This window comes from Telopea speciosissima, chromosome 5 (assembly GCF_018873765.1).
Source record: "Telopea speciosissima isolate NSW1024214 ecotype Mountain lineage chromosome 5, Tspe_v1, whole genome shotgun sequence".
NCBI lineage: Eukaryota > Viridiplantae > Streptophyta > Magnoliopsida > Proteales > Proteaceae > Telopea > Telopea speciosissima.
In genome coordinates, this window is record NC_057920.1 from 69895647 (window position 1) to 69910196 (window position 14550).

General features: G+C 38.5%; 2 protein-coding genes across 3 annotated transcripts in view; both read right to left on the reverse strand.

Moving 5' to 3' along the window:
* LOC122661277 (uncharacterized protein At5g49945-like) overlaps positions 1-14550 on the reverse strand; it is a 42150-nt gene that overhangs the window by 16176 nt on the left and 11424 nt on the right. The window contains exon 2 of one of the 2 annotated variants that reach the window (XM_043856626.1): positions 304-1349. In XM_043856626.1, the coding sequence (XP_043712561.1) occupies positions 304-1335 (1032 nt within the window). In that variant the 5' untranslated portion in view covers positions 1336-1349. Of the gene's footprint in view, positions 1-303; positions 1377-14550 lie in introns of those variants that run through there. The other variant, XM_043856625.1, reaches the window with a different exon arrangement.
* Positions 10494-13071, reverse strand: LOC122661276 (protein SENSITIVE TO PROTON RHIZOTOXICITY 1-like). The gene is made up of 2 exons (XM_043856624.1): positions 12918-13071; positions 10494-12060 (listed from the first exon to the last, which is right to left on the reverse strand). Exon 2 carries the CDS (start codon positions 12045-12047, stop codon positions 10518-10520), a length of 1530 nt encoding a protein of 509 aa, XP_043712559.1. The 5' UTR covers positions 12048-12060; positions 12918-13071; the 3' UTR covers positions 10494-10517.

Consider the following 14550-nt stretch of genomic DNA (forward strand, 5'->3'; position numbering starts at 1 on the left):
ACCGGTAGCACATCCAGCAAAATTAAGGAGGTAATGGAGAGTTAAGGTGCAGAGAGGAATATGGACAAAAGCAATTAGCCTCTTCAGTTTATAATTTCATGGATTATCATAAAGATTATTCATGAACATGGAAAATTAAAGTAACAATATAATCAAGGGACAGAAGCAGATTCCCATCTTCAATTAGTAATCTGATTATTCATTCATTTTCAGTTATTCATACTGGAATGTCAAAATAAATCATAAAATTGGGAAAGAAACAAAGAAATGGAAACTAAAAAATACTATCGAATCAATTCTCACCTGATCAAGAACGGTCTCAGTGATCAAATCTCCAGCAACCTCCCTGGACTCAGAAATAACAGCGAAATCTTCGACAACCCATTTCCGATTACTCAGTGGCGAAACCAAACTCGCATACCTCTGAAGATCCCTAACCTCCTTCTGCATCACTTTAGCAACCTTCTTCTTCGCAAGCGCAAAAACCACATGATCCATGGCATCGTCATTCATATAAACTTCAAAACTAATCTCATCCTTACACGGCACAATCAAATTATAAATCCTCGATATCAAATCATGCCGACTCTGAAGCTCCATGGTGGCCAACATACCCTGACAGTACCTCCTCCCGCTCGCATAAAACTTAAACACATTCGGCCCTTCTTTCAACAACAATGGCGTATCGGTACCATCTCCAGTACCCAACAAACTGAAGTTCTTATCAAAAATCGAATCCTTGGTGGCAAACTTGGCCGCCCAAGCCAAAGCGATGTTCTCATTCTCTCGCTTACCAGTGAAATAATTGATCGCAAAACAGGTCAAGAAACTGATGCAGACGATCTCGATAGTGTAAGATCGAGGCTTTTGCGGCGGTATTGTGGGTTCGGGATCCTCCGCCGGGGAAGATGTGGTGGTGGTTTCTTGCGGCGTTTGCGAGGGTTCGGTGATGGGAAGGCCTTCGAATTCCTCTTCGTCCCAGTAATCGAAGGCTTTGGGTGAGGGATCGGAGGAAGCAGGTGAGGGAGATGACGTGGCGGAGTTTGGAGGGCCGTGATGAGTTTCGAAGTCGGATTTGGTGACTGGAGGAGGAGGGACGGTTGAGCGGAATGGTAGATCGGAAATTTCGGGAATATCGGAGTGGTCTTCTTCTTCACCTTCGTCGCCGAAGCCTTCGAAATCAGCTGCAGCGGCAAGGGCGGAGCAGCGGGTGAGTTCTTGGCCCAGGAGGGAGAGGACGGAGAGGAGGGCGAAGAAGTACCAGAGGGTCTCTCCCCGTGGGATTAGGAGGGTGGCTATGGGTCTGAACCAGGACGGAGAGATTGGTTTCACCATGGCTCTCGATGGGTACTCAGAGAGAGGGGAGTGTGAAATGGAGGAGGAGGAAGCAGAGTATTGAAGAGGGAGGAAATTTATATGGGGCAATTTCGAGCAACTGGAATGGGATTTTTTATTTTTTTTGGGTAAATTATACGTCACCCCTAATTTTCAAACGAAACTCAACGAAACTCAAATCACCCCCTGGTTGTTGAAAATATTTAAATCACTCTTGTATTAGACCCCAATATGATAATAGGATCTGAACCATTGTGGCAAGGAAAAGTTTGATTCAGAGCAAGAAGAAAAGGCATAAATTGGAACATAAATATTCTTTGATTGGTCGATCTTCAAAAAAAGAAATAAGCAAGGTTGCGTCGTTGAGTGACAAATGGCAAATTCATGAAAAATTACAATCCTCAAAGATGCAATCATCAATTCTCCCGAGAGGCCACAATTACTACGAGCAAACATATTACTGACGAGGAGCACATTTTTGCTATGCTACTAATACCGGTACTGGCTCTGCTATTCTGCCCCAGCCCGACTGAGGAAGAATTATGGAGAGTAAAACACAAAAATATGCTGATTCGGGTCGGGCATAGTATATTTAATGATTCAACATTAGTCCCTACCGCTAGTTTTAAGCTATTAAGTGATGATGTCAGTTAGTTAAATAAATTTAAATTCCTAAACTACCCTTGACATCCAAACATAGATTTTGAAGGGTAGTATTATAAATTTAATTCTAATGTTTTAGTACAAGGGTAAAATAATCTTTTCACACCAATAACTAATAGCACACTAACACCATTACTATAAAGGGAGACAGATGAGTTTTTTCAAAAACTAAGGGGTGATTTCAGTTTTGTTTAAAAACCAGGGGTGACGTGTAATTTATCCTCTTTTGTTTTTTATACGAATTGGAGTGGGATTTATTACCAACGGTAATAGAACGCAACGAAATGGAGGCTGTTTGGGTGTGGGAATAGTTATACTCTGGAAAAGAAAACGTGGGGCAAGAGTTTCCTTTGATTGATTTGGAAGTTGGAACTCGGAGCTAAGGTTATGTTTGGATAGTAAGAAAATAAAATATTTTATTTCATTCTTAGTTTCTTACTAATAGTTATACTCTAAAAGAGAAAACGCGGGGCAAGAGTTTTCTTTGATTGATTGGAAGTTGGAACTCGGAGCTAAGGTTATGTTTGGAAAGTAAGAAAATAAAATATTTGGTTTCATTCTTACTAATAGGGGTCGTTTGTTTGACTGGGACTTAGGTGCGGTGGGAGAATTGAAGTGGAAAAGTGCTGATATGGCACTTCAAAATCCTACCCCAATCTTGTTTGGTTAACCTAGGATAGTGACCTTACAAAAGCTCAGAAAACAATATTAAATACTTTCTCTAATGATGTGACACTTGAAAATCCCACAATGTAGTATGTTTGATGGGGACGATGGGGTGAGAATGTTATGAGATTGAGTCCCACAGTGTAGTGGGTTAGGAAACATGCGTGAGATTTTCAATTTTTCCATGAAAAGTAACCAAAGTCTCCACCAAATCGATGTATTTTGAATAGGATAAGAGTGAGATTTTCAAGTGTTAGGTTAGCAGACAAAGCATTAAATGTTTTTTTTTTTTTTTTGATGAAACAAAGTATTAAATGTTATTTCCTTATAAGTTTACCATCTCAAATTAACCTAAAAATGTTAGGTTGGGAATTTCAAATGTCACATCATTATTTTTCCACTCCAATATCTCGCACCCCACCTAAGTCTCCGAATCCCCGTCAAACAAGCGCCCCTTATAGTATTATGTTGGCAACCGATGTCAATTTAAAGGTCGAACCGAAAGCATAACCAAGCTCAATTTAAAATTGATATTTAAAAAATCGAATTCCTATAACAAGAATCAGTTTTAACAACAACACAATCATAATTCCTTGTTTTGAAGATCCAAAAATGGCTAAAAAATATTCCAAATAGTGCATGGAGCATATTGTCAAAAGTCATATGGTTGAGGAATTATATCTCTCTGGCAAAAAATATGTCACGTTATAGGTCATAAGATATATAAATTTGTGGACAAGTAAATCTCAAAGTCTCCTACCCACTTGTGAAGTTCCAACCAAATTAGAGTTGACAAAATGGAGAAATAAAGTTTTGAAGATTAGTGTAGGAGAGGATTGAGAGAGTGCATGCCAATATACAGATGGTCGAAAATATAGGAATGCATGGAAATGCAAGGAAAATATTTATTTATTTGGATACAACGGAAGTTATTTAATTGAAGGGGAAAATGAAAGCTACCTGGTTGTGTAGCTCTTGTGCCCAGACACAGGAGTGCATGAAAGTAAAACCTTACCTGTCACGAAATAAAAAATCGAATCTATGTTGATGCCCCTGTGTGTGCACCCTACGTTGGTGCAAGCACTACATGATCAGATAGCAGTCTCTTGCCCTTAATTGAAAGGTAAAAGATCATTGCAAGGTTGTGTGATCCACACTAGCATGGGGGTACGTAAGAGTGAATGCCAGGGCATCAACATGGATGGGATTTTTTATTTCACAAGAGTGGAGTGATAATTTTGCACGTTCTTGTGTTTGAACATAGGATCCTCACCACCAGAGAGCTCCCTTAATTGAATTGAAACTTGAAATTTGACAGGTGGTCGATCTAATTGTTACTCAATTTAATTGTATTTTTTTATCCGATTGAGAGATGGTTCGTTTGTGGCTGTAAAGTGCAAATATGGCACTACTTCGGCCACTACAATTGAAGATGATGCCATTAGAGATGGAGTATTGTTGGATTTTTCCCATAATATGTGTCCTTTGGTGGTTTTTTCAAATTGTTAGGTCTTGTTAGTTCTTTTAATAATGTTGTTCATTCTTAAATTATCCAATTAATTTCTTAGGTTTTGATGTATATTTCCAGCATGGTTCCAATCCTCTATAGAGAGGCACAGATCTGGCTTTAGGAGCTTTATGTTTAAATCTTTCCCATATTTGGGGGGTTATATTCACCTTCTTTTTGTTGTAATTTTTGGAGGTTCTAGGCAATGTGCCCCACCTTTGTTTGCATCTTAATAAAATTTTCATGCTAGATAAAGAAAAAAAAGGAAAGAGAACGTCATCCAGTTGTGAAACCTAAGACGATGCAGAGAATAATGGAAATCGCAAACACAAATCACACAATACGCACAAAGATTTACGTGGTTCGGCAAGGTTGCCTACGTCCACAGTGAGATGAGATCTGTTTCATTATCAATGGAGAATAGGGTTATAGTCGCTCGTTCCTCACACCTCTCTCAGATCTTTTTCAAATATTGGGAAAGAACTCTCGCTATAGGAAACGAAAAGGAAAAACAATGTACAATCTAATAGCAACCCATCATCAGAAGTCAAGACACCAAAACCTCAACACCGGTCGCACAGTGCATGCCACCCTATGCCCCTGACACTGGGGTGCACGAAATGATTGTCGTACCCCTTGGAACTCCGAAAATGATTAGGTGTATGGCGGTCATTTAGCGCACCCCAGTGTCAAGGCGTAAAGGCGGCGTGTCTAAAACGATTGAGTGGCATTCTTTCTTCCAAAAAAAATTTATTTAAAATTATTTTCATTTGGAGAGAGAAAAATTGAGGCACATGAATGACCACAATATCTAGACAAATAATTTGTCATTTGTGTTATATTTCTAGAATAGGCCAAGGTATACCATTTCACAAGACCAATATCAAAGACAGGATGGCCATAAATTTAGCACTATTATTTGATTATCCATCCAATAAGTTAACGTTAAATTTTTACAACAACAACAACAAACTCAACTTTATCCCAACTTAATGGGGTTAGCTACACAGATCCAAACAAAACAAAGTAGAGGAAAATTGAGGTCTAAACATAAAAGGGAACGACGAAATGGGGAGAAAAGGGACGGGAAATGAAATGTGCAACGAAAATTGAAAAATAACAAATGAAAGACAGAAAATAAAAAGGAAAAATGAAAATGGTGGTAAGAGGAATGAGATAGAGTCCAGCCAGTCAGAAAAATCTCAACTAAATTGGTTCCGCTACATGGATCCATGCCCTCTAAAAGGCTCTATCCTAGGTCATACTTGGTAAAGTCCTAGACTGTGCATGTCCTTCCTCACAACTCCTATGGTCATTTTAGGCTTGCCTCTAGCTCTTTTGACTCCTTCAATCGGGATCATATCACTTCTCTTTATTGGGGCGTCCCAAGGCCTCCGTTGAACATATCTGCACCACTTCAAATGACTCTCTCGAAGCTTGTCATTGATCGGGGCAACTCTCAAGTCAACTCTAATACACTCATTCTTCACTTTATCCAGCCTAGTTTTTACGCACATCTATCTTAACATCTTCGTCTCAGATAAACATAGTTTTTTATTATGACACTTCTTAACTGTCCAACCCATACATCATAGCCGGTTGTACAATAGTTCTATAGAAGTTTCCTTTAAGCTTTAAAGGAATACATCTATCACACAGCATTCTGGACGCACCTCTTCACTTCATCCATCCCATTTTAATTATCTGTTAAACATCCTCCTCTATGTCACCTTCCTTATTTATGATTGACCTCAAATATCTAAAATAATCACTTTGCAGTATCTCTCTTTCCCCAATTCGTACCAAGTCAGTGTCCATCATAGTATGACTAATAGTACATGTCATATACTCCATCTTCATTCCATTAATCTTGAAGTCTCTTGTTTAAAGGAAGATCCTCAAATCTCCAACTTAGCGTTTAACTTAACATTAAACTTTTAAAATTCATCAAATTTACAGCGTGGGTAGAGGCTAGTGTTGCGTTGGCAGGCCCATGTTTTTTCAAATATTCCCTCCTCTTAAATTTTGTATTGTGCAAGAAATTGTTGTCTAATCGTGCAATACTAACACCAACATGGGGGCTACTTAAAGCGCACGTAGAAGCATCAACATAGATGAGATTTTTTATTCCATGAGAGTTAGGGTTGTACTTTTGCACACTTCTATGCTTGAGCATTGAAGCCACGCAATCAGGTAACATTCTTTTTCCCTTTTTTATTAATCCAAATATCTAAGTATCTATAAAATGCTTAATATAATCATAGGGTTAGTTTTTTAGATAGTCCATCCACCATGGAAGTGATGCACATGTAGGTTTAAAAACTTACAATTAATATCTAGATCGGTCTCAGCCAACTCCAATATGAATCATATTTGAATCAGTCTCAATTGGTTTGGATTGGCCTCAAAATCGGCATATTCCAGACATCTAGGGTTTTTCCTTACAAGATTGTCTAAGACTACAAAAAATAATATGCCTATAATTACATTACCAAGAGGGCTAATGTTTTTTTTTTTTTTTTGGGGGAGGATATCAAATTTATAGGAAACGGAAAGGAAAAACAATGTACAATCTAATAGGGGGCAGTCCATTAGAACTCTCGAAGATTGGCCTTATGCGAGCTAGGGGGCGTGTTGTTAGATGGATTAAATTTGAATATGAAATTGGACATATCTAATCCATCTAATTGTTATGGTCCTATATTAGTCATATTACAAAAGAAATTTAATGTGAGTTGATTTGGTTATGAGTTTCTTCACCTTATAAACTTGTTTATAGGTAAGAGTTCTCTGAGGTACGCATCAGTGGTATCAGAGCAACTGAAGAGTTCATCCCTATTTTTTATTAGGACATCTCTTTGGGCATGATATAGATAGATGTAAAAAATGATATAGGACTGGTTGAAACCAACAAAAATCAATTACACCAAACCAAACTGATTGACCGAACTCCTTATTAGTTCGGTATTGATTTTATTTTTTAAAAACCGGTAAAAGACTAAAATTAGACCAGCCAATAAGGTCAGTCAAAATCAATCATTTAAACCAAAATCGATATAAAACTAAAAAAACACCCAACAAAATTTAATGTTTTTTCAATTTTTTTAAGGGAAGCCGTTCTTTGCGTGGGATGCAGGGGCCACGCTGCACACGCCAGCCAATGAGAACAAGTGCGGCAGCATAATGGGTGATGAAATTTTTGTCATACATGGGGAGCATGGCGGTCATTCCGTCTGTACGTGGGTGTGGCCTTGCATCCCACGCGTGAACTTTTTCCTTTTTTTTAAATATGAAAAACTGATATCAGACCAATAGGAGCCCGTTTAAGGAAACTAATAAAGGTTAAAACCGATCGAACACCTTATTGGTCTAGTTGCGATCTGACCAAATTAGGCATATAATCAAGAGAAAAAGTTGTCTGCTATATTTCTATATTGCCACTAGTTAGAAAGGACTTAGTTTCCCTCTACCCATAGAGGACTGTTAACCCACCATTCTAGGGTTCACAAACCCCTCCTAGGGTTTTAGTATGTTTCAAAATACCCTCCCGATACCCTTTCCCACCCTCTCCCGCCTCGCGGTGAATGGGATCCATTCATCGTGGGTGGAAGGAAACTCAGTCCAATTAGAAATGTTGTCACTAATTCCTATTAATCCATTCTTACCAAATACTACTCTGTGCGTTGGTCTAAATAAAAGATTTCATTGTTGAATTAGAAACCCATGCAGTCACACTGAGTTACTACTAATTCCAGTGTAGCCTTGAATATAGTTGTCAAGACATCCGGGCAGTTTTGTAGAGGTCTAGACGACTGTCGCCTTATTGCAAGGCGTCTTGCACTGGTTTTATTGGGATTGAACCCGGTTCTGGTACTTATTTATGCCAAATATCATTTAAGTAAATATTTTTATATTTGGTATCCATTTCCGTAAGATATTATTCATAAGTAAATACCCTTATTTGAATCCAATAAAAATAGTTAAAAATCAAATTCCGAAAGGATAAAAAGTCAACCCCCTAGTTCAAGAATAAAAAACTGGATTTTCGACGATATGTGAAATTTTCACTTTCTAATGCTGTGGTTTTTCTCAAATCTAAAAATTTTATAAATCTTAATATGGTAAAACATTACTAAAAATCAAAAGTGCGAAAAAATATTCATTTGTTTTGATATCTAAAAAAATATTTTCATTCAGAACGATTTTGATAGCATTCCCGCATACCAAATAAGGTTTGACTAGAACATAACTTTTTCAATATAAATCAGATTTAAGCAATTTTTGATTTGTTGGAAAGCTGGTCCTATGTTCTACCTAATACTAAAAGTCTCATGTAAAAATAAAATCATCTGACTAGTCAAACTTCTTAGAGATCAAGAACATTTTTCTCAATCGAGAGCAATTTAATTACTTATAAATAAGATCATATTTTCTAATAACAGTAAAACCAACTGTGAGACTAGTATAAACCAAATGTATGTTTGATTGTTTCAAACTTCCAATAGCATAATTCTTCAGTTCTATTGTCTTCTAGTTCTATGTTGACTTTTGATGATTTGTTGTGGCTTAATATTGATTCTTGATGACTTGATGTGGCTTAATATTGATTCTTGTTGACTTGAAGTAACTTCATGTTGATTTTTGATGATATAAGGTCTATATTGTAGCATACTAAATAATGTTAGAAACCTGTTCTGTACTTGATCGTGTAAAACTTGTTAGAATGATGACATGTGAGGATTGAATTCCTTTTGTCTAGTTTGGTTGTAAATGAATCTTAATTTTCTACTTTGTGTGGTAGTTTTGGTTATGCTATTTCATTGTGAACCAACGACTGGAGTTCTTTTTGTAAATCAAATACTAAAGTTCCTTCTAAATAGCATTGAGTACGGCTATGTTAACCCCTCCATTCAGCCAAGATCCATTATCCCTATTTCAGATTGATATAAAATTTAACGAATTCTCTATTGTTTCAAAAAATTCCATTGACATGCTTGCTTGCAGGAAATTGCAAATAGGAATATCCGGCTATTATACATTGTAATCAGCAAGCAATGTCAAATCTTTCTTTTTTGTTTTCATTTTCTGGTTCATAAGTTGAGCTCCCCTTTGCAAGTTCTTGGATGTGATTCACAATGGCTGCAAAGGTATGAACAACAACTTAGTGATTCAATTCAAGAAATTGGAGGCAGTCAAAAGAGCCAAATCTCCTACTCTTTTGGGATCCAAACATAATCTAAAAGCTTTGAGGATCCTTCAAATATGCAAAGAACAATAAGATAGAGTGTCTAGAGAATTAGGGTAATTCCCACTTTGCAAATTATATCCTCCAGTGGGTACTTCTCACCTCAAATGTTATAATCCAAAAAGGATTACTTTATTGTTGACATTAAGAATCTAAGACTTTCGTCATATCTTAATTGTTGGACTGCTGGCAACTCAAGACTTATGATTCATCTGTGATTCCTCTTGTGGAGAAATCCAATTTCCCAATGAAGACTATAAAGTTTGAAAATGAATGAAGAAGATAGATAAAACGCCTGGCCTTAGCCCAAGCCTGAACCTATCCTTATTCCTTACACGTGCTTTCTTGGGCCCATTGACAGCTTGTAGCTTCTATTATTGACAAGATTGAGATCAATGTGTAAGACAAAAAGACTTGCTGGCTTTATTGTCTTTATGCTTGGACTAGTTCAATATAAATCTTAATAAGCTTTCATGGTCAATTTAAGAAAAGGAATGCTAATTTGACTTGCAACTGATGCACAACATGTCCAATTCTGCCTCTCCCCATGCATTCATGCACCCCATTTTCAGCCAAAAATTGACATGCTCTACCAGGATTTGATCCTGGGAAGTGGGAACACCTTCTCCTGCCCCACCCTGTTGATCATTAATAGGGCTAGAAATACAGTGAATTCATTATCCATCAAATAAAGTAACTAGTCTCAGTATATTAAATCATAATCCTAGGAACATACTTCTCTCATATGACCTTCTTTGTGAGAATTAAATCTAAAATTTTTGGCACTGGATCAACCATCCATGGTGAATGGTTACAATTCAATTTACTTCCTGCAGTGGTTTCAACTAAAATTTGTGCATACAAAAATGCCTAAAGATTACAATAAGCTCCACATTTGGATTCTGGACAAAAAGAGGGAATGATGAGAACAAGCTCTAGTTCTGGAATTCGCAGTGATTTCTTAGGAACTTTAACATGAAACTCTTCCCAAGATAAGAATTGAATCTCATTTTGTACACGACATAAACCACAAAGAAGAAAATATGATTCAAGATAGAAGCATGGAAGAATTGCACCAGATGAAAATCGAATACCATCATATCAGTTGAGGGCATCAGAACCTGATGTCCCTCCAGTTTTCTGAATAAAATTACAAGACCCGGAAAGAAGGAATGAGAAAGAACTATCTGGAACATCAAATGATGGTCGAGGGAACTCGTGAATCCCACCAAAGTTACATGTATCAAAGTTCATTGTTGAGAAGTAGCCAGCAGGGTCATCAACACGGCTTTTCACATCTACAATGTTCTGGGCACCATTTCCACTAGAGGCACTGGAGCTGATATTGAATCCTGTATTCCTTTCCCCAGGAATTTCAGTAGTTGCTTCATTGCTTTCCCCTTGTTCTGCTGATCCAAGTGTGCCTTTGTTTTCATCATAGGGAAGGGCAGGAGTATGACCTTGGAAGAGTGCGACATGTCCAAATAATTTGTCCTTTCTTGAGAATGTTGTACCACAGGAGCATAACCATTTGTCCCGTCCACAATGCTTCTCATGAGTCTTGAGATCAGCAATAACAGAGAACCTCTTGCTGTTGCATCTACTGCAAATGTAGCTTTTATCACAATGGGTACGCTTGTAATGGTTCTTCACACACAAAATGGTCTTCAGTGGCTGGAACTTCTTATGGTCCTTATTCCGTTTGCATCCAGTGAAGGGGCAGGAGTACCTCCTGATCAGCATGGGCTCAGAACTCAATTCCCTGTTAGGCTTTGCAAGAGCAGCTGGGGTCTTGTATTCATCCCCATGACCTCTCATGTGCATCCGTAGGTTTGCGTCCCTCTTGAATCCTTTCCCGCAAATCACACAGAAGTGAGTATGCGGTGCCAGTATTTCCTCCTTCTCTAGTTGTAGGACTTCATAAGATCCAGGGGGAAGGTTTTCTCCATCCCCACCCTCTTCATCATCCTTTGAGTCATGCTCCTCAACAGGGGAAACAGAGTGGTGAGATTGACCTGTATGGTTTTGTTCAGGACCACCATTTCCCATGGATTCAGTATGATCGGAATGGTCAAACTCCTTAGTTTCACTATTAGGCTGTGGCACAGCATCATCATTCATGCCCAAACTACGAGGGCATTGAATACCAGAGGTATTCCCTAGCTGTCCAACGAAAGGATTTGCTGCCAATATGTTATTCTTTGCAGATGGGAGAAGACTACCAGCAGTTGAGATCAACTGAACAATGATGGAAGTCAAATCAGCAGTTACAAGCTGCTGCTGTTGAGCAACAATTTCGTCAGGGCGAGCCAACGCTCGACCTCCTCTGCCAACAATCAGATGTACCAAATCCTGGAGTTGGTGGATCTTCTGCTCAAGGAAAGTGAGGTTAGTTAACATGGTCCGGGGATCCCAACCTTGAAGTTTATTAGCATCGATGGCCATCTCTGTCGTCTGAACGTTCACTTGATCTGGGATTTTGATTTTATTTTCAGGATTATGCGATGAGATTTCTGAAGGGAGATTGAATTCAGAGAATGGACGCTGCATCCCAATTCCATAATTAGACGATTCATTCCCCACTGAAGACTTAGTCCAGGCTTCTGGACGAAGCCTTTCTTTGAGATCCATGGCAGAACAGAAGCTGAAACAGAAAAGCAAAGCAGTAATCCATCATCAGAATTCTAAGTAGAGTGGGTGGACTAAAACACATAATATACACGTTTCGTCAACAAAAACCCGTCAAATTCAATGCAGATAGAGCAGTAACCCTTCATCATAGGTTTAAATCTCTAAAAAGGTCATCCCAGACACTAACTTCACCCATTATCCATTTCTCAACCCACCCAAAAAAAGTCCACAATCCTTTCTTCTCAACAGAAGGTAAACCAGAAAAGAAAACTATTTAATTCAATCAATCTCTCAAAACCAATAAATAATTTCTTTCACAAAATCAATTCTCAGTCACCAAACACAAACCCCAGGACCACAAAAATGGAAGTAGTAAGAGATTACTCTCCAAACCAACCCCAAAATATTTCTCTTGGATATTTAAAGGGAATTTTGTTCTTCTTAAAAACACAATCTTTCACTAAAAAGCATCCTTAATATCACCAAAAAAATAAAAAATCGAAGCAAAACTTCCTCAAGATCGCTTTTTTTTTCCCCCTTTTCCCTCTGAAAGAATAATAAGATAGATCCACCTCTTGCTCAGAAATCAAATCTACAATCGATACAAAGATTAGCCCAGAAACCAATATTTTTTTTCAAAACAAAACCCAAAAATCAATAGCATAATTAAAGCCAAAAAATCCTACCACTATTTATTCATTACTGGCCGAAAATCAAAACAACAAATCCAATTCAACACAGAACCAAAACAATTCCAACATGGGTAGGTCTAATTTCATCCCGAGAAAGTATTGATACCTAAGAACAACTTCAGATGAATCATACAAACTACAAAGATAGATTTGTGAAGAGGAGAAAAAAAAAACTCACCAGATTCAAAACTGCAGATGCTCTTGGTCGGTTCTCTTGTTGTCTATTACACGAAAGAAGGAAGAGGCATGGAAAGGAAGAGCTGAGCACAAGCATGTCAATAAATAAATGAAGCAATTAGAATCACAGAATCACTGTACAGTAATAGACTAAAACTCAGCTTCATCGTCTTCAATAAACCTTACCCCATTCCATGGTTGATCATCCAATGTGAAATGGATACAGTGCAGATGGTGGGTCAGTTTCTGATCATATGGGTATAAGAATTTCTGATTAAAGAGATGACCCACCAAATCACCCATTGGATGGCTCTGATTCAGCACAATAGTGTGTTCAACAAGCACGGGATGATCGATATTCTACAAGAATGTGCTCTGCCACTCTCTCTCTGTCTCTCTTGCAAGTTTGACCTGTTTATCTTTTTTAATTTCCGGCTTTATTTAACTTCATCGAGAGAGCGAAAGCTGGCCTGGGTTACCACGAAGTTACGTTATTGCCAACCCCTACTCCCTAGGCTACGTGGTCCAACCAGTAAACGCGCATCTCCTACAAAGCACACTAATATTATAAGGGATAAAGAACGTTGTGGCCCCTCCGCGGCGAATCCGGATCAGTTATCCAGATGGGGACGGGTGGGGATAGATCTGAACCATCCATGGGGTGTGGGTCCCACACCCCATGGATGGTTCAGATCTGTCCCCACCCATCCCATGTGGGTAGCAGATCTGAACTTGCGCGGGGTTGTGCCTTGACAATTGATATAGGCCGGCATCAAATGACGGTTCCACCCCAATGGAAAGGCAGAATCCTATCGCCCATGATACTTGCACACATGCTCCCATTGGCCATCTGGCCTCTGCTATGCGACAAGGTAACGTTCTCTTACCCTTATTATAAAATAAAATGAAACCTCAAGTGATGAAGTTTTCTTATTTAATGCATTAGTCATGCTCTTACTTGATTTGAAGGAGTCCTCGCTTGAACCCATCACTTGAGTCGAGGAAATCGATTGCTTCAAATTGGTCACTTTGAATCAGAATCAGTTGATCCCAATTCCGATTCTTACTTGATTTTAGAATGGTGCAATGGATTGGCTTGAGAATCAATTGATCTGACTATGATTCCAGATGGTGTATGTGTTGAGGTTTTGGTGTCTTGACGTCTGATGATGGACTGCTGTGTGGAGCTTAGGTTGAGTATGCTTGCCACATGTCACTTTATCAAGAATTTGAAAAACAAATTGAAACTTCCAGATGATTCGAGAAAGAATGGGAGATGGAGGAGTATGGGAGCCAGAGATGCAGCAAGGGAGATCGAGGGGAGGGAAAACCAAAGTAGGATGGAGGAGAGTGAGTTGCAGACCGGAGTCAGAGTTGCAAAACTAGAGTCACGTTGGTCACTTCCCTATGCAAAATGTTAGACTAACCCATAATTTTGTTTTACATTGGTGTTTTGATCACTTCCCTATGCATTCGGGCATAATCGAGGGGAGGGGGAGTAATTTACTCTTTTATTATCAATTGAACAAAAGTTTCTCTTCAGGGTGAGAAACCTTACCAACGATAATGGGAAACACATTTGTTCAGTTGCAGATCCAAATGACCCACATTTTGTTTGAGAATAAGTGACAATA

Excerpts from the sequence above, each read along its gene's own strand:
- LOC122661276 (XM_043856624.1), bottom strand. The coding sequence starts at position 12,047 with ATGGATCTCAAAGAAAGGCTTCGTCCAGAAGCCTGGACTAAGTCTTCA.